We start from the raw sequence: 19,195 nt of genomic DNA on the forward strand, positions 1-19,195 counted from the left end.
TGAAGTATTCAAAGTACTTTTTAAAATATCTCTAATCGTATTTTCACAAAGCATGAGGTCAATCAAGGATACATGGGTGAACATTCTGCTCCGTTCTGTTTATCTAGAAAACATGATTTCATATCTAAAAAGTCTACCATGAAATATAAACTAAGTTACTACAAGCACAGACAAGTTTACAATGTTCCTCTGGAATCAAAGCAGTGTGTTAGCTCCAGACCTCCACATGCTTTCTCAGGTTAGATGCTGATGTTTTGGAGGCTGTGATGAAGTTTGTGTGGTAAACAGATCAGAGATTTACAACAATACAAACAATCATTCTTTATTTCAAAACCTCAAACGTTGGTTTAAAATATGGCCGTGGTGCTCAGGTAGACAATCATCATCCTTCTCAGTCATAGCCATCATCACCACGACTAAATGAACGACTGATCTGAAGAACGTTTGATCTACGCTCAACACAGGTACGGCTACACCACTGAGACAAACCAAACACAAGGACACCAACAGTTTACGTCTTTGGGATCTGATTTCAGAAAAGAAGATTCATCAGCTGACTTCAAAGATAAAGTAGTGAGTAACTAGAGCACTGATAGAAATGTAGAGGAGTCAAAAGTAGGATGTTTGTCTTTCAGATGGAGTAAAAGTAATAAGTTCCCCAAAAAAATAATACTCAAGTAAAGTACAGATACTCAAAACATGTACTTGAGTAACTGCTTACAGATTACAGCTTATTGTTGTCTCTTGATCATCCCTTGTGTGAACTAACTCACAGGACAGGATGTACAGATTCGTTTTTTTAAATTATGTAAGAAAAATTCATGCACGTTTTCCTCCTACAATCATGGATCAGCCCATGAGACTTTTGTTCCAAACCTGTTCAACACTGACAGTCAGTCAGTTTAGTTCTGTGTAACCCAGGGGTGTCAAACATGCGGCCCGCATGCCAAAACCGGCCCGCCAGAGGTTCAAATCCAGCCCGTGGAACAACTTTGCAAAGTAATAAAATTACAGAGAAGACATTAACTGAAATTTTTTAGTAAAAGTAACTACTATTTCAAATTTGTCCTCTGGGGGTAGCATACAATCATAGTGCTGACGGAGCACACTTGAGAAAATAGATTACTTGCTGTTTGCATAATCGGGTTGAGATTCATAAAGACTTTTTAGAGCACCATAAGATGATCCAATTAGCACTACAGTTTACATATACTGTATGTAAATTTGTCACACTAGGAACGGTGGATCCACAATCTTTGAAAGGAGCCACATATTGTACGTGTGCTTACCATACATGTGCATGCGTTACAGGTGAGCTCCGTCACTACTAACACTAGCACTACACCCCTGCATACAACACTGTCCAGCAAGCAAACTGTTCATGCTGGAGCTGAGGGGTCCAAAATAATCAACTTTACCTTCCTCATTATTATAATCTCTCTGTTCTTTTGCAGTAAACATTTCACCCTGTGTCAGGTGACTGAGAAACCTGTGTGTTCGCAGCAGGTTTCAGGGCTTAAAGAATATCATATTCGGCCCACTATGAGACACATCATGTTGAAAAATACAACTGCTGTTTTTGTAGAAAGATAGTTCATGTAATGTGAACATTTAAAGAATGTACTTGTACTTTTTTGCACTAAAATAAAGGGAAACATTTGGAGTTGTCCTTCTCTATCAGTTATTATGTTATGATTTAACGGGTCAGGCCTACTTCAGATCAACTTGGGCTGTATGTGGCCCCTGAACTGAAAAGAGTTTGACACCCCTGGTGTAACCTGTGGAAACGTTTCCACCTAGTGGTCGAAACGATATCAACAGTGCAGCAGATATTTTATTATTTTGAGATTTCAAATATTAAAAACAGATCTAAATTTTTTTTTTAAGTTTATTCATTGAAGCATAATAAAACAAAATGCAAGGATAAGATAACTTTGATTAATTCAAATTGGTACTTATGTCTTTGTCCCCGGGCTGAAACTAGATAGGAACCATAGTGTGTTGCTTGTTTCCTCAGGTGGAGGCGGACCGAGTTGTTGAGGGCGCAAATCAAAATGGCGAGCCAAGAAGAGTCTGTGGAGTCTGTGAGGGAATTCGTCGCTGTTACTGATGTGGACGAGGAGAGGGCCCGGTTTTTCCTGGAGTCCGCCGGTTGGAATTTGCAGGTAGGTGTCCTCGGTGGTTCTCCTTTAGTACCGGCTCTGTTACCGGTTAAAAACCCCGTGATACCGGTGACAGGGCAGGGGACAGGCGCAGAGCTCGCCGGCTAACGTTAGCCTGTGTTGCCGGTAATTTGTGCAAGTCACTCTTTGACAATGGCCCTAACGCTTTCTGTCACCGACTACAGCTCCTTTCATACTCATTAAACTGACTCAGCTCCCGGTAACGGAACATTCACTCCCGGTGTTGGATTTTAAAGCTAATAAAACCGGAACTTTGGGCTAACGCGAATGTTAGTGTACGTTATGTTCAATGAGCTGAGCTAGCTAGTGTTAGCTAAGCTATCGATGGTTCTGTGAAGTTAATCCAGAAAAAGAGAGCTGGAGCTGGGTGTGCTGTTGCTGGGTCAGGTGTCGCTTTAATGAACATTAAATATCTTGAAGTGATTTGTTGTCCTTTTTAGAGTTCAGCACAAAATAAAAGTGAAACTGGAGGAGTGTTGTGGTCGGGTAGTCATTCACAAAGGGCCTTTAGGAGGGCAGTGGAATAAACACTGAACGTGATATATATATATAAAGGTCTACTATGGCCTTAATATTTAAATGTATTGATCTTTCAGACTCATACAAGGTTGGGGACTCTTTTGTATGCAGATCAGTTATCTAGAATCAGATCAAGATAGGGTTGCCAACTTTCTCACTTCTAAACAAGGGACATGTGCACGGTATCATTATGTAACCTCATATGAATACACCTGAAAGAAACCACAGTTTGTCTCTTTACATCTAAAAAACAGGCAAAAGAAAAATGTAATGCAAATAGGAGTCTGACTCACCAAATGTACTTTTTCCATGGATACTTTTTGCTGCTCTTGACTGACTCAAGCAGTCTTTTGTCCTTTTGCACAGAGAGAAGTCCTTACATGACAAGTCACTGTTAACAGATATTTGAAGCTCAATTTTGATCAGCTCTGCATCTGTTTCTTGAGTCTGACCATTTAATGGCCTTCAGAGAGATAATCCTCTCCACTTTTTTTTTGTAGGACTTGGGTATATTTGCTGTATACAGCTGATGTGCGTTAGGGGGCCTGTGATTGGATGACAGGCGGTGTGATCGGCACATAATCTGCCACTGCTGCTTTATCTGATCTAGGATCTGTAGAGCGCAGTCTGCTGTATTTACAAGAGTTGAACAAACCAATTTAGCCCAATATACGTGATGTCCCGGCTAATATGGGACAGTTATCAACCCTAGATCAAGCACTGCTTCAAAGTCAACAGCAACTAATTAGATTTGATTTGATGTCTTTATTTTGAACATATAAAATACACAATCAACAGACAAGTAAAAAGAAAAGATAACAAAAAAGATCAGTTCCATCAGCAAGCACTGAAACTTTTCCATTTACATGCTCGAAAAGGATCTAATCCTACCCTTTATTCACTATTTTCTGGAACTATATGAATACATTCTCTTAAAACACATCTTAATAACTTATCTTAGTATTTACACAAACAATCAAAGCAAACCCTGCATGATTGTCATCGCTTTTCTTCCTCCCTGTACCTAAAGAACTTCATTTCATTATGCTTTTTTTAGTCTGTTCCTCAGTTTTACTCCACAGATTGAAATACAAAACCCCCCTCTCCTTCAAAAACACATTGTTTGGATGTGTCCAGGCAGCAGGTTTTGAAGGTTTTGAAGTTGAGGCACAATGAATTTGTTCTAACAGCGGCTACAGAGAGCTTTTATATGTGTTTCCCCAAACCTCAGCACAGTAGCTTGGATCCGGTGAAATAAGTGAGCAGTAGAGGATGAAGAGTGAGTTATGATCCAGAATGTTCTTTGCTTTGGTCAACACTGAAATGCTTCTAGACAGCTTGGATTGGACGTGTTTTATGTGAGGTTTGTTAGTGTCCTGTCCTGACTCTTGTTAGTTATTCAGATTTTGTTCTTATGGAAATATATTGATTAAAGAAGTGAAAAGCAAATCAAGAAAAATATAAAATGTGTGGGATGTGGTAGAAACCTGTAAGTTGCTACTCTGAAAACTACACTTAAAATAAATTAAATATCAGTTCAGTTATGAAGGGCAGAAATGTAGATATGTGTCAGAAGTTTGTTGTGACATTGCGCCACATTGACTCTGTTTCTCCCTCCCTCAGCTTGCTCTGGCCAGCTTCTTTGAGGATGGAGCTGATGACGACATAGTGACGCTTCCCCAGCCTGAGGGGGGCTCCTCAGTGTCGAGGTCTGCCGGGCCGAGGTAATGTTTGTTTGGTCTTAAGGTTTTAAAAGCCTCAGATGTTTGTTTGTTTTTACATTTACAGCAATGATAACTTGTGGTATTAAAAGTTTGAGAGGGTACTTCGCTGAGAACCAAAGTCTCTGTTTTAAGTGGGGATGTCCCGATCAACTTTTTTGACCCCGATCAGATTTTTACAATATTGAATATTTGCCGATTCCGAGTCCCGATCCGATCCTTGTGTTTGCAGAGATAATAGCTGCACAAGAGATAAGAGAGTTGAGCTGCACGCTGTTTTTGTCCTTTAACACAAATAAGGAATTAAAAAAAAACTAAAATATGTCATTTTATTATTTTCTCATGATGTAAACACAGTTAAGTGAACTCTGAACGCTCAGTGACACTCGCGTGTTAGCCTTCAGCTGCAAATTGTGAGCAGTGACAGCGGACGCAAATGATCGGCTCAAATGTGATCAATTAAAAAACGTCCAGATCGGTGCCGATCCGATAGTTGAGTTTGGGATCAGGACATCCCTAGTTTTCAGTGTATTGGCTTTGTAAGGTAATATATCTCATGACAACAAGAACACTTTTAAAAAGCTCTGGTGATGGGAAATGGAGCAGCTAGGGACCTGATAAAGATGTTCTAGTGGGAAGTTAGTTTTCATGTGCTGCATTTTGTCTGTTATAACTGGATCTTCATGACCCCTCTGAAGAGCCGGAGATCAAATGTTCCTGCAGTCCGCCTCCTCTTCCATCCTTGAGTGCATTTATTGTAGAGCTGGCAGTTTTCAGCTTCACTGAACATGTAACCTATGCAGATGACTTGCAGAGCAAACGTGTTAAATAATGTATATTTTAAGCATCTGAACCTGCAGCACATATAACCCAGCAATGCCCTGGACAGGCTCCAATATGTACAGAACTCAGCTGCCAGGGTTCTCACGCACACTAAGCCCTGGCAGCACATCAACCCCACTCTCATGCACCTCCACTGGCTCCCTGTAAAGTACCGCATCTCCTATAAACTCCTCCTCCTCACTTACAATCCCTGCATGCCCTTGCCCCCCAATACCTGGCTGACCTCCTCCACTGACACACTCCATCCCGGAACCTACGGTCTTCAGACCTGGGTCTCCTCTCCATCCCCCGGATTAAGCTGTGGACTTTTGGAGACAGAACCTTCAGTGTGGCAGCCCCTACTCGGTGGGACTCTCTCCTCCGACATCTGCAGCGCCCCAACCCCGGACAGTTTTAAAAAGGCAGTCAAAACGCACCTTTTCCTCAAGGCCTTTCTCCATTAGATAGTGTTGTCTCCACCTACCCCCCAGACCCCCTACCTGACCCTGTGAAGCAACCTTGGGGTTCTTGAAAGGCGCTATATAAATCCTGGTTGTTATTATTATTAGTATTATTATTATTATTATTAATATGATGTATAGTGCAGGGTTGTGTGAGTCACAGGCAAAGCTTTCTGTTATGGAGTGTTGTGCCAGGTTTTGCATCCATTACAGCTCAGTGAAAGTTCATGTTTGTTATTCTTTGTTTACGTATTAGCATCTTGCTGTAGGGTATGCATGCTGCTCCCAGTGAAATACTTCTAATAATAGAAACTTTAAGTAGTATTTGCCAGTTCGACTAATGTTCCCTGAGTCTACCAGTGAAAGTAAAGACCTACATGATGACTGTACGGTTGGACAGCTTGTGTTGTTGTCTAACCCTCTAATTGCTGCTACAGTAATTGCTGATACCAAAGCCGTTGTCTTTATCTGGAGTAGTAGTAGTAACTGTACTGTATTATCTGTGTATTCCTAGATCATGCACCAAGCAGCACTGCACTTTAATTTACTGGCTCACTTATCAGCCGCTCATTAATCTGAGCAATGTCCAAAAGTCCAGTTTAGTAAACAATCTATAACAATAATTCTGTGAGGTGTGTTTGTAAACTTGGCTCATGTTCATTGTCATTATGATTTCGTGTTATATAACTCAATGCATTATTTTATTTATGAACAGCACCCAGCCCAGAGTGACCTCCTTCAGAGATCTGATGCACGAGGCAGAGGAGGAGAGCGATGAAGAGGATGGCCAAAGGTAGGTTTGATTTCCAGTGTTGTATTCACTGATTGGGTTTAAAGTGCCTGCATTTATCTGCTGATCTGCTGTGATTTAATTGATCAGTCAAAAAAAAGTTCACAGATCAAGACAAAGAGAATTTTTAAAAAATAGTCCCGTTAAAAAAGTACTTCAGAACACGAAAGGTCTTAAAGAGGACTCGTAGATAAGTGAATGAACATGGTCCCTCCCCAGTTGTTTGTCTCATAATGTGTGACCGTTATTGATCCTCATTAATGTTAATGACAGCTGAAATAATCAGTTGACTGGCTGCTTGTCTGAGCTCAGGGTGCTTGGGTGGTAGGGTCACACCTATGAGGTGTTTCCACAATGCACCAAACTATTTTTGGTTTCTCCTCTTTCACTGTGAGCTGTCAGGCTGTTCTGCAGCATCGACACATTCTGCTCTCTGGCTGTGCAGTGGGCGGTTAGTTGAGGGACTGTGTGAGACTGCAAACGTCCTTTTCAGTATGTTTTTATTTCATTCATTGATCTAATGAAAGAATATGGATTGTGTTAGTGTCAGTCAATGTCAAGGCCTTCTTTGTTTAACTTCCTGGTTCAGTTGTGAATGGATGATTTGGTATCCTAGTATTGAGTCATCAATGTTAGATGAATGGAGAAACTAAAGCAAAGAAAAATGTTGAGAGAATACGTTGAGCTGGATCATGATCTAAAGGTAGTTTTCGACACAGTGTTAATTGCTTTTCGAGATGTTCTCAGCCAAATTCCACCAGATCCGTGTCCGGTCCGTCTCTGATCCGTCACAGCACTGGATCTGATAGGTTTCTATTCTAGTCAATTGTTAACTTCCACTGGATCCCCTCCGTTGCGTTCCGGCTGCGTCACTGATCTGGCAGGTCGGAGTCCTCCAGATCAGATACACAAGACTTCTATTTTTGCCGGATGCAGGAGCACGACGCATCAATCTCAACAGAGCAGATGGAGCGGGACAGGAAGTCAAGCACCAAAACAAAATGAAAACATCCGGTTAATTTTCAGAATAAAACACTCGGTGTTATCACCAGATCGTATTTCACTTAACTACAACAACAAACCGTCATGATGAGCGGAGCCAGGCCTGGAGGAGAGGTTAGGAGAATCCTTGATTCAGTGATTACAGCGGGAAAACCTCGGTACCAGGACTACAGTTGTCCGGCAGTCCTGCTCCGTGCTGCGTCCTGAAAACACAACCTGTGGGTGTTTACGGACTGCAGTGGATCTGAGACAGATCGGACACGGATTTGGTGGAAGTCCCGCGTCATACTGTGCTAAACACACAACTTTAATCATTTTACACCTGGACACCTGGCAGAGCTGCTGCAACGTGTCCTTCATCTGACAATGATGTTAACAGGAAATGATTCAAATCTTTGCATTGGCTAACATTAAAAACTATCAAGATGAATTTAAATCGGTGTTATGTTCTCATTTAGAGGACGACTTCTGATTTTGAGTAGAGGTTGAACAAACTAAAAGGTTCATTGTTGTTGAAACTATTGTTAAATGTCAGAACCTGACGAGCGCTTTCCAAAATATCTGACATTTAGCAAACCTGAGGAAGGTTCCCGACAGTTACAGTGAAATAATTTGACATAAATAGACAAAGAAATGATATTTCTGGTGTGCTACATACCAGAACTGTTGTAGTTATCAGAAGGCATTGAGATGTGGAAGAACACATCATCTGTGGTGACACAGCTTAGATAACTGATATATATAAGGCGTAACACCTCAAGCAGATGTACACATTAAGTTTACTCAAACATGAGCAGTAGAAAGGTTAACTGACTTGACTAAAGACCCGTCTACTCTGCAGTGGTGTGCACGCTCTGATGAATGACAAGTTTGAGTAACATGGTCAAATGCTCGGTCGTCAATCAGAAATGTTGGACTGTGAGACGTGAACACCGGCGACTAATCAAAGGCTTCAGTGAGCAAAGGTAGCCAAACTCTGACAGAAAATTAGGACCTAAAATCCAAAACGTCTCCACTGTTACAACCCCTGTTTACAAATCAGCCAATCAGAATGCTTCGTGGTGGGATGCAGATGGAACCAGCGAGCAAGCAGCTGGTCTCTCTTTTCATTTACCTTTTCAAAGACAGCGGCCCAGTCTACCTGGCCCCCCTTTATGCATTTCATTTAATGTATCTATTTGTCTTGGAATAAGGTTGTCAAAATTTTCACTACATCATGCTTTAAAAAGTTACTATGTCTGTCATTTTATAGTGCAATAAAATAAAAAAACCTTTGGAAATAAATCGGACCTCCAGTCGTCCTCTCACCAGGAGCTGCTGAGAGCAAATAAAAGAGAGTGAGCTAACAGCCTCGAACAAAATAAGGATGAGATCGCTGGCAAGTTAAACCAGGGGTTCCCAAGCTTTTTAGGCCACGACCCCCAAAATATAGGTCCCAAAGACTCATGACCCCCACTATCCCTTCATGTAATTAAAGGCGTTCTTCCACCAGATGAACGTTACCCCAGAACTAGGTACGTCTCGACCATAGACTGTATTTAAAATGGACAGCATTGCTCCGCCTCTTCCCGTTGTACGATTATGAAGCCAAAAAACCCTGTTCCAATGTGCAGCCATTGTGCAGCCAGAGTCTGCGCTGTAGAGAATTTCTGTGGTTGCCACGGTAATTTCTGTGTTGCCACGGTAACGAACTCCGCCCTACAGCGTAGCGTCACGAGATCCTATGGAGATTTTCTCTACGGCAGCTGTCAATCAAAGCAAACCCGGAAGTAAAACCCTGTTTTTTAACCTCTAATAACTAATGACAAAGAAACTCTTCAGAAAAAAGAGGCCTTGAACAAAACAGTCAAATAATAACTACATATCACCACAGCATGCGGATGTGAGAAACATTCGTACACCGTGTATTTGTTTTTTAAAGTTTGACCGCAGCCCCATTCAAATGAATGGGGGAGACAGAGTTTTTTACCTATACTGCAGCCAGCCACTAGGGGGAGCAGTTTTTGTGGGAGCTTTACCTCCAGCCAAGCGAGCTGCACCCCTGGTTTCGACCAGTGGACCCAGGGTCTTAATTTAGTTCAGGGGTAGATAATCTCCCACCTAAAAAGCCCCTGCTAGGGGGGTAGTAGTTTTCAAAGGTCCCGGGACTTTCGGGGGGCAGGGCCTGCAATGCTGAATGTGTCTGATTGGTAGATTAACCGCAGTGTTTTTATTCCTCCTGCCATCCACAATATCATCACACACATCTGTGATTCACTTGATTTCTCTTTCTTTCATTAGTTTTTATTTGTTCTATCTTTTTTGTATGCGTGTGTACTTTTCAAAAGAAGAAGCTGTGATTCTCTTGATTTAGCAGCTTGTAACAGTAGTCTTCTCTCAGCCCACTGTGAATGCGTCTCTCCCGGTGTTACGGTTTTAAAAGTGACCCTGTAAACTGGAGACCTTCAGCTGAACATGTCAGTGTTTGTGGAGTTTGACACAGCTGTTGAAACACAGAGGGAGTTCCTGGGAATGCAAACTAGTTTAGTTTTTATTAAGATTTCAAAATATCCTCATCAGATATTTAATGATCGTCTAAAGACGTTTATGAGGGATGCATCTGGCTGAAAGTCTCCAGTTAACAGGGTCGCTGTTTAAACCAAAACACCGGCCGATCTCTGCCACGGCTTTTTGAGTTCAGAAGGATTTTAAAGCTGTGTTGAAACGTCTTTGCTACTAATCCATCTGTGATGAAATATAGCACCATCTAAAACAGCGCCAGCTGAGTCTCTTCATGCTAACAGGCTAACTGTTGTGTTGCTCATAATGATACCTGCCTGTCCGTCTGCTTCTATGGTGTCATCTGTGATGAATGGCATTCCTCTTTGTTTTACTGCCCTCTACTGGTCTGGTGGTGTAGTGCATTTACTTTTTGTTTCCTCCATACGTCACTGGTCTGATTTGCATCTACCCGAGACATCTGCCCGCGGTCGCAACGCATACAACAATGGGGGCAAAGGAACCTTTTAGTTCAGGGTAAAGTAGTTCTGGGGGCTAAAAGACCCCGGAACTCTTGGTCGAAATGCACCTTATGTCCTGCCTTGTGTGTTTCTCTGTTCTTCCCTCTGTCACAGCCACCACACTGCTAACTCTGTTCTTTCTTAGCTCTGCAAATACCAACGCTTTTCTTGGTCCTTTTAACGTTAATTAAAGAGACGGGTTGTAAATGTCCAAAATATGAGACATGCTATCTGTTGTAAGGAAGATGGAGCTCAACTTATCATATTGTGTTAAATTGAGCTCATGTACTGTTGTTTTGTACTCTTATGTGTCTGTTTGTTGTGTTTTTGTGTGCATTTTAATTGTATTAAACGAGAGTTTCATACCATCATTTAAATCACACCCTGTTAGGTTTTTCGCCGGTGGATCACAGCACAGTGGGCAGCAGATAGTTGGACCTCCCAAGAAGAAGAGTCCCAATGAAGTGGTGGAGGATTTGTTCAAGGGAGCCAGAGAACATGGAGCTGTGCCTCTGGACAAAAGTGGTAGAGGACCTGGAGAGCCAAGCAAAGTCAGCGTAGCATCCAACTCACAAGGACAAAGTTCTGTTTTTTCAATATCCTGTTTTTGGATTTCCTCATTTGTTTTTTATTGTCTCCTCTCATATAGCCCTTCCATGGCGGAGGCTACAGGCTAGGCGCAGCTCCTGAGGAGGAGTCAGCCTATGTGGCCGGAGAGAGACGAGCCTCTAACAGCCAACAGGATGTGAGTCCTCGTCAAACACAGCAATGATTAGCATCTCTCTGTGTTCACGCTGAATTTAAATGTTGTGTAACTGGAGCTCAGGAACAGCCTTGTTGGGTTTCTGAAGCAGCACATATTCAGGTCTGTGATATTGTTGCACTAAACTGCATGTCGATAATCATAATCCATATTGTGTTAGGTACACGTGGTGCTGAAGTTGTGGAAATCAGGCTTCAGTCTGGATGAGGGTGAACTCAGAAACTACAATGACCCGGGCAATGCCAACTTCCTCGAGGCAATCAGAAGGGGGTGAGCTTATTCTGTAACATAAATAATCATCCTGGATCCTTTGAATTCATCTAGACGTCACTGTTTATATATGAATACATAAGGTGCATTTCGACCAAGAGTTCCGGGGTCTTTTAGCCCCCAGAACTACTTTCCCCTGAACTAAAAGGTTCCTGTGCCCCCATTGTTGTCTGCGTTTCAACCGCGGGCTGAAGTCCCGGGTAGATTGTGCAAATCAGGCCAGTGACATGGAGAAAAAAAAGTCAATGCACTACACCACCAGACCAGTAGAGGGCAGTAAAACAAAGAGGAATGTCATTCATCACAGATGACACCATAGAAGCAGACAGACAGGCAGGTATCATTATGAGCAACACAACAGTTAGCCTGTTAGCATGAAGAGACTCAGCTGGTGCTGTTTTAGATGGTGCTATATTTCATCACAGATGGATTCACTGAATCAACACGTGAGTGGAGATAAGCGCGAGTAGCAAAGACGTTTCAACACGGCTTTAAAATCCTTTTGAACTCAAAAAGCCGTGGCAGAGATCGGCCAGTGTTTTGGTTTAAACAGCGACCCTGTTAACTGGAGACTTTCAGCCGGATGCATCCCTCATAAACGTCTTTAGACCATCATTAAATATCTGATGAGGATATTTTGAAATCTTAATAAAAACTAAACTAGTTTACATTCCCAGGAACTCCCTCTGTGTTTCAACAGCTGTGGAAACTCCACAAACACTGACACGTTCAACTGAAGGTCTCCAGTTTACAGGGTCACTTTTAAAACCGTAACACCGGGAGAGACGCATTCACGGTGGGCTGAGAGAAGACTACTGTTACAAGCTGTTAAATCAAGAGAATCACAGCTTCTTCTTTTGAAAAGTACACACACATACAAAAAAGACAGAACAAATAAAAACTAATGAAAGAAAGAGAAATCAAGTGAATCACAGATGTGTGTGATGATATTGTGGACGGCAGGAGGAATAAAAACACTGCAGTTAATCTACCAATCAGACACGTTCAGCAGTGCAGGCCCTGCCCCCCGAAAGTCCCAGGACCCTTTGAAAAGTCTTACCCCCCTAGCAGGGGCTTTTTAGGAGGGAGATTAACTACCCCTGAACTAAATTTAGACCCTGCTAGGTCCACCGGTCGAAACACACATACAGTAGTTCAGGGGTAAAGTTCCTCTGGTCGAGAAACACCGTTATGTTGTCATTAAGAGCTCATTTTAGTCCTCTTCATCCTCACACTGTCTACTCGTTAAGCACACAGTAGGAGCACTGACAGCATGTTATTAATGCCCTCTATGTTCTCATGTCGACTCTCTCCTTGCAGGGAGATTCCTCTGGAATTGAGGCAGCGGTCTCGAGGAGGCCAGGTCAACTTGGACATGGAGGATCACAGGGATGAAGACTTCTCTAAACCTAAGGTGGCCTTCAGAGCTTTTGGAGGAGAAGGACAGAAGTTGGGAAGGTGAGACTCATTGTTTCATCTAATGACGTCATTTTCCGTTCAGCACTTTATAACAGATGAAAAGCAGCAGCTGGGAGGCTGGTAAAACAAGTCTCACTTGTTTTCAATGGGAGTGAATCATAGTCTGTGAATGGACTCCGCACAGGGTCAAATGAAATGTTTCCATCAGTCATGTGACACACTGTAATAGATGTGCATTTATAAATTAAAATGTGTCCTCTGCTCTTCAAGGAAAAACTGAGGAATTTGTCAACACTAACCTTTTATTAAAATGACACAAAACTGAACATTCTCTGCAGCTGAATAATCCGATTTCATTAGAATTAAATATTTAAAATATGGAGTGATCCATATTTATGAAGTACCAAAGATTTACACTTAGGAATGCTCTAATGAGCACCGATAAGTTCTGTGCTTGATGTGTAGAATAAAGCACTGTTATTACACTAATGACTCCTACTTAAAGCTAACTGGGGGATTAATCTCAAAGAGCAGCTTAAGATTGATTACATGTTCACCACAGTCAGGAGACGTGGACTTGAAAGACTGAAAAGCAGCTGAATTCAGTTCTACTCAGGACCAAATGGTGGGCCGCAGGCTGTGATGTTGTCCTACACAGACCCGGATCTGATGTTTAATTTTGATGGTTACATCTTTATTTTTATACGACTGAACCCCATCACTGGGGTCTGATTCAATGGGGCAGCTTTTTATCATAATTGAACCCTACTAGCGATATTCGAATATTCATTCACTTTGTAAAAATCGAACAGTAACTTTGAATATTTTCTCATTTTAAAAGTACAATTTTCCATCATTTTCACTGGTGTCTGGTTGTAATAGAGTATTCCTGCCAGACGGTGGCTATAGAGCGTCTTAAAGCTGTTTGCTAACCGCATTAAATAATAGAAGAAGAAGAATTCTAACTGCATTAAATAGCAAAAGAAGAAGAAAATATTAGCGACAGTCACAGTGATTTTCTCACTGAGTTTCTGAATCTCACACTAGATTTCAACAAAGAAGAGAAAGGGAAAATCAAACTGCACCTCACACCTTTTTTTAAAGTGTGTAATATTTATTTTAATTTCCTTCCTCAAAAAGGCTTTTTATGCATTTCACCGTGTTTATGTATGCCTTATTTTACCTTGGTATATCAATCAGTCAGTCCATCTGAATAAATGAAATGTCACAAACTCAAATAAGTTGTTTTTCTTAGATCATGAGGCTCAACATTTTGGATATACAAAAATCAAACTATTTGTATACATGTTGTTACTGCGACATATTTATGACCACAGTTTGGCCAAGAACCATCTCAGAGAAGTGCCTGATCTTTGTTCCTTCTTCCCCCCTCCAGTGCCACTCCAGAGCTGACCACACCTCCAGCCACCTCCCAGCAAGACCAGGCCGCTAACGAGGCCCAGGCCAGCACCTCCGTGAACCTGGACTCCTCTCAGCCCGTCACCAACATTCAGATCAGACTGGCCGACGGCGGCAGGCTGGTTCAAAGGTTTAACCATACCCACAGGTGACTGATTAGACAGCGACGCTTACACAAAGCGACATGTTTGAGACTGAACACTACATACCTACCAGTCTGTGTTTACAGGTTTCTAATCCAAAAAGCATCAAAGATTTAAACACAGTGAGGGAGAAGGTTTCATTTCAAAGTCTCATTTACCAGATTTTATGGTTTATCAAAAGAGACGTATATTTTCTTTCACATTTTGAAGACTCACCTGTTTTGCTCGGTTAGATAGTTGTTTATTTGCCTTTGTTGTTATAGTTCACAGTTGTTAGGCCTTGTTTCAAAGTCAGCTGTAGACTCTTCAACCAAACCACAGACTACTGGATGTGGCAGAGCAAGGTATCCTGTGTTGCATTGTTCTGCAAACAGAGGTTCTTATAGACAAGTTGTTCGTTTGCAGTAATTGACTTCAGCCTTTTAGTTTAACCTCGGCTTGTATGCGATCTCGATTGAGTATCAGATACTGTCAGATGAAAACAGAACTGTTCCAGTCGAGCCCTGCTCTACCAAGCAGTGAAAATGAGGTTAAGAAGTCTTTTACTCTAAGGTAACATCAAGTTTGTCAAAGAAATTCAATATTTGGATACTTTCTGGTACCATGTTCTTTTAGACGATTTGATGTTCATTATTTTTATGTTCAGTTTCATCAAAAAGCACCGAAGCCACTGAAGGAAATCACATCTACATTTATTTATTTATTTATTTATTTATCAGAATCAGAATCAGAATCAGCTTTATTGGCCAGGTATGCTTGAACACACAAGGAATTTGACTTAGGTAAACTGTGCTCTCTTTGTACAAGGCATAAGAATAAGAAATACAAAATAATAATTTTAAAAAATGTAATAACAATAACATCAGCTATAAATACAAAATTTTATTATTTTTATATATATATATTTTGGTGCTTTTACACCTTTTTTTTAATATATATATTGTTGGGGCTTTTACATCTTTTATTATATATATATATATATATATATATATATATATATATAAATATATATATAAATAATAAAAGGTGTGAAAGCCCCAACAATATATATATATATATATATATATATATATATATATATATATATATACACATGTATTGTTGGGGCTTTTACACCTTTATTATTTTTATATGTATTTTGGGGGCTTTTACACCTTTTACTGATAGAGGGAGAGGATAGTGGGTTGTGTAGGAAACTGGGAGACAGTGGGGGACTGACATGCGGGAAAGAAGCCGAAAGAAGTGAGTGCAGATAGTGCAGAGAAGTAATGAATGCAACAAAATGTGAAGTTATGTTCTGATTTTATGGCTCGCTCTTAAGAACTTAGGAACACTTCCATACCTCTGAACAAACTGACAGGAAGTGGCCAGATTTGATTTGCTTGCAGCAGATGTTGCGCTTCTTCCTGCCTGCTGTGTGTCTCTTCTCCTCCTTAAGTTACAGTCACTACTTTACAACCCAAAAACTGTTATCATTCACTAGGATGGGTATTTCAAGTTGAAACTTTTGTAATTGTGACAACCCTTTATTATACATACTGTACATAGGATCTTATTTATATTAACCTTAAGTTATACAAGAACTCAGTAACAAAATGTGGAGCCTGATTATCTGTTTAGTTATCTAGTATAATAACCAGAGATATTAAATTAGATTATATTTATTATTTATTATGTAATCAGTCACTTCATCAACTAAATCGTAAATATATAAACTCAGATCATGTTTTATTTTTCTAGTAACAAACAAGTTAATGATTATACACTCTTGATGTCTTCCTGTAAGCTATATTTATTTTGTATTTTTAATTAAAGGGAATGTTTTTATTATAGAGTAAGTAAACCCATATCTGGTGTCACTTGTCTCCCTCAGGGTGTCCGACCTGCGTCAGTTCTTGGTCGCAGCTCGTCCCACCATGGCTGCCAGAGAGTTTGTTCTCATGACAACCTTCCCCAACAAGGAGCTGTCAGACGAGAGCCAGACGCTGCAGCAGGCCAACCTCCTCAACGCTGTCATCGTCCAGCGACTACAGTGAAGGGGGAGAGTGAGAGCAACCCCCCCCCCCCCGGTGGTGTGGCTGAGTAACTTCAGCCCTGTGAAACCTGCTGCCCCTTCTGAGGGAGGAGAAAACAGACTTATGTATGGACTTCTAATTTCTGATTTTTTGTTTTTCTAAAGTGAATAACATCCTGTTCCCCAGACCCCTATTCCCCCCCTCCCCCCTCTGAGGTCTGTGACGGGCAGTTATGAGGGGGAAACTAAAAATCTTCCAGAATGGAAAAGAGATAAAGAGCTGTTGAAGGCCTAGAGAGATGATTCTGTTGGGCTTCTGATGGGGAAGTTAATCTGACAGCAGCAGATGGTTGAACCCAATAAACACAGCAGCAGTCCAGCTTTCTGAAAACATGTTGAGTCGCAGAGATGTTCCCTGAACCTGGCTCTTTTATCCATTACCGTGCCCCCCACTTTCCTTCTTTATCGTTTTCATTTGGCCCTTCAGCCGTGTTTACTATCGATGCTGAAACCACATCAGAGACACACAGCGGCAGTCCCCCCCCGTTTGTTTCTGTCTCGACAGCACAAACCAGAACCACGTAAAGATTACCAGTTTCATTGAGGTCAAAGTTCTCATTCACAGAGTGGTTTTGTACCGTTGTCCATTTCTCTCCACGTCATCTTTATGAAGAGAGAAGTGTCATAATGTTACAAAACACAGGGTTTCCTTTCTCCAAATCAATCAATACCAGTAGCCTTACGCTCCTTTCTTCACCCCCACACCTCCACCTGTCCCTTTCTTTAAATAAAGATGGAATTATTTTTTTAAACTGCCTTTTTTCCCTTTCTTATTTCCTTTACAGATTGTAGAATCGTCCCAGTGACACAGTTGCATTTTGATATTGTGTAAAATGACAGAAGCAGTTACGTATGGCTTTATTATCGAACCAATGGTTGAGCAGACGAACATATAGATTGTAAACACTGGTTTGTAGTAGTGGAAGTGGATTTCCAATGACACACTGACATCTTCTATGCATCCTGGGACAACACAGAAACATGTTTGGACCTCTGGTAAAATAAATCCATTTTATGGTTGATGTATAAAGAACCTGATGTGTTGTGTTTTTATTGGTGGTGGGGAAAAGGGGGATTTTGCACTTTGAATAAAGCCAGAGCCATGAATTCTAGCTAAACAGTAAAAAGATAACTTTATAATGCGTCTTAGAATAAAATGTGGTTATATTTACATTTGAATGGCTTTCTAAATGTTAATTTCTGACATTAGATTGTATCAGCAGATCTGTTTCCATGTTTCAGTGCTGTAACAAATTGCTGTGCAGTCTTAACATTTCAGTTTTTTTCATCTTCTTACTACAGAAATGTGACGATTATAACAACCCGGTGAATAGTTGTATCAGCTTATATTAGCTGTATCTGTCAGCAGCCACAAGGCTTACAGAAAAGTTGTGCAGTTGTAGAATTACACAACTTTAAGTTCCTGTTTTTCAAAATGAGAACTCAAAAGTTAGTCTTCAAAGCAAAAGAGTTTTAAATTAAGCATTTCTCTCTTTTTATTTTTTTTACAAACCGTATTTGAAACACTCTTTAGTATCTATTATAAAAGAGGTGATATAACACAGAGAGACTAATACATGTTTTTATAACCAGCAGGCTGGACTACTGTAAAGCTCTCCTTTCTGGTCTTCCAAAGAACACAATTAACAAACTGCAATCAATACAAATTGCAGCAGCAAGAGTTTTAATGAAGACCAGGAGGAGAGCACACATTACACCTATTTCAAAATCCTTACATTGGCTACCTGTTTCTTTTTGTATTGACTTTAAAATTATTTTACTTGTTTTTAAGGCACTGCATGGCCTCGCACCAGACTACATATCAGAGATGCTTTTAGTGTATGAACCAGGAAGGCCTCTCAGATCCTGCAGCTCCTCTCTTTTAGCTGTTCCTCAGAGGAGAACAGAAACTTTCAGTGACGCTGCTTTCAGCCACGATGCTCAGAGACGATGGAACAGCCTGCCAGAGGATCTGAGAGGAGCGGATGGAGATATTCAGACTTTTCAACTTCTTTAAAAACAGATTTATTCAGTCTGGATTGTCAAACCGATTTTATGTACGGTTTGACAATTTTTTTCATATATCATTTTATTTTATTGAGTGTGCAAGGGTCTAAATATGTCAGTACATTCTGTCATTCAAATAACTAGTCATCTTAATCCCCCCCCCCAAAAAAAAATATAAAAACACAACAAACAAACAAGAAAAACATAAAGAAAATCTAATTTCATTTCAGAAATCCTGTTTGTGTTATTCATTCATATTACAGTTACATTAAATTGAACTCACAGGTAGTTTGTATCCTTTACTCCCACTCTGACACACAGGGTTTAACAATTATATAACTTTACTTTTTTCTGTTTTATTGTTTTTGATGTTTTATTATTTTATTATAGCTATTTGTTTTCAATGTATCTACTCAGTTGTATTGATATTTCTAGCCTTCATTTTATTTTCAACTCTTATCCTTACCCTTTTTTAATTATTTATTTGAACTATTTATATTATTAATATTAATTTGATGCTTTCACTTATTTTAATTACACATTTTATTATTGTCATGTGCATTAGTCTCTACTTTAAAATCCCTTTCTTTTTTTATGTCTTGC

General features: G+C 40.5%; 1 protein-coding gene across 1 annotated transcript; it reads left to right on the forward strand.

The window, feature by feature from the left end:
- Nucleotides 1-1,997: 1,997 nt before the first annotated feature.
- nsfl1c (NSFL1 (p97) cofactor (p47)) lies at nt 1,998-17,618 on the forward strand. The gene is made up of 9 exons (XM_034695873.1): nt 1,998-2,165; nt 4,326-4,426; nt 6,422-6,499; nt 10,889-11,048; nt 11,147-11,242; nt 11,421-11,530; nt 12,851-12,988; nt 14,346-14,516; nt 16,385-17,618. Exons 1-9 carry the CDS (start codon nt 2,055-2,057, stop codon nt 16,545-16,547), a joined length of 1,128 nt encoding a protein of 375 aa, XP_034551764.1. The 5' UTR covers nt 1,998-2,054; the 3' UTR covers nt 16,548-17,618.
- Nucleotides 17,619-19,195: the final 1,577 nt, after the last annotated feature.

The sequence above is a fragment of the Notolabrus celidotus genome, chromosome 11, assembly GCF_009762535.1.
Source record: "Notolabrus celidotus isolate fNotCel1 chromosome 11, fNotCel1.pri, whole genome shotgun sequence".
NCBI lineage: Eukaryota > Metazoa > Chordata > Actinopteri > Labriformes > Labridae > Notolabrus > Notolabrus celidotus.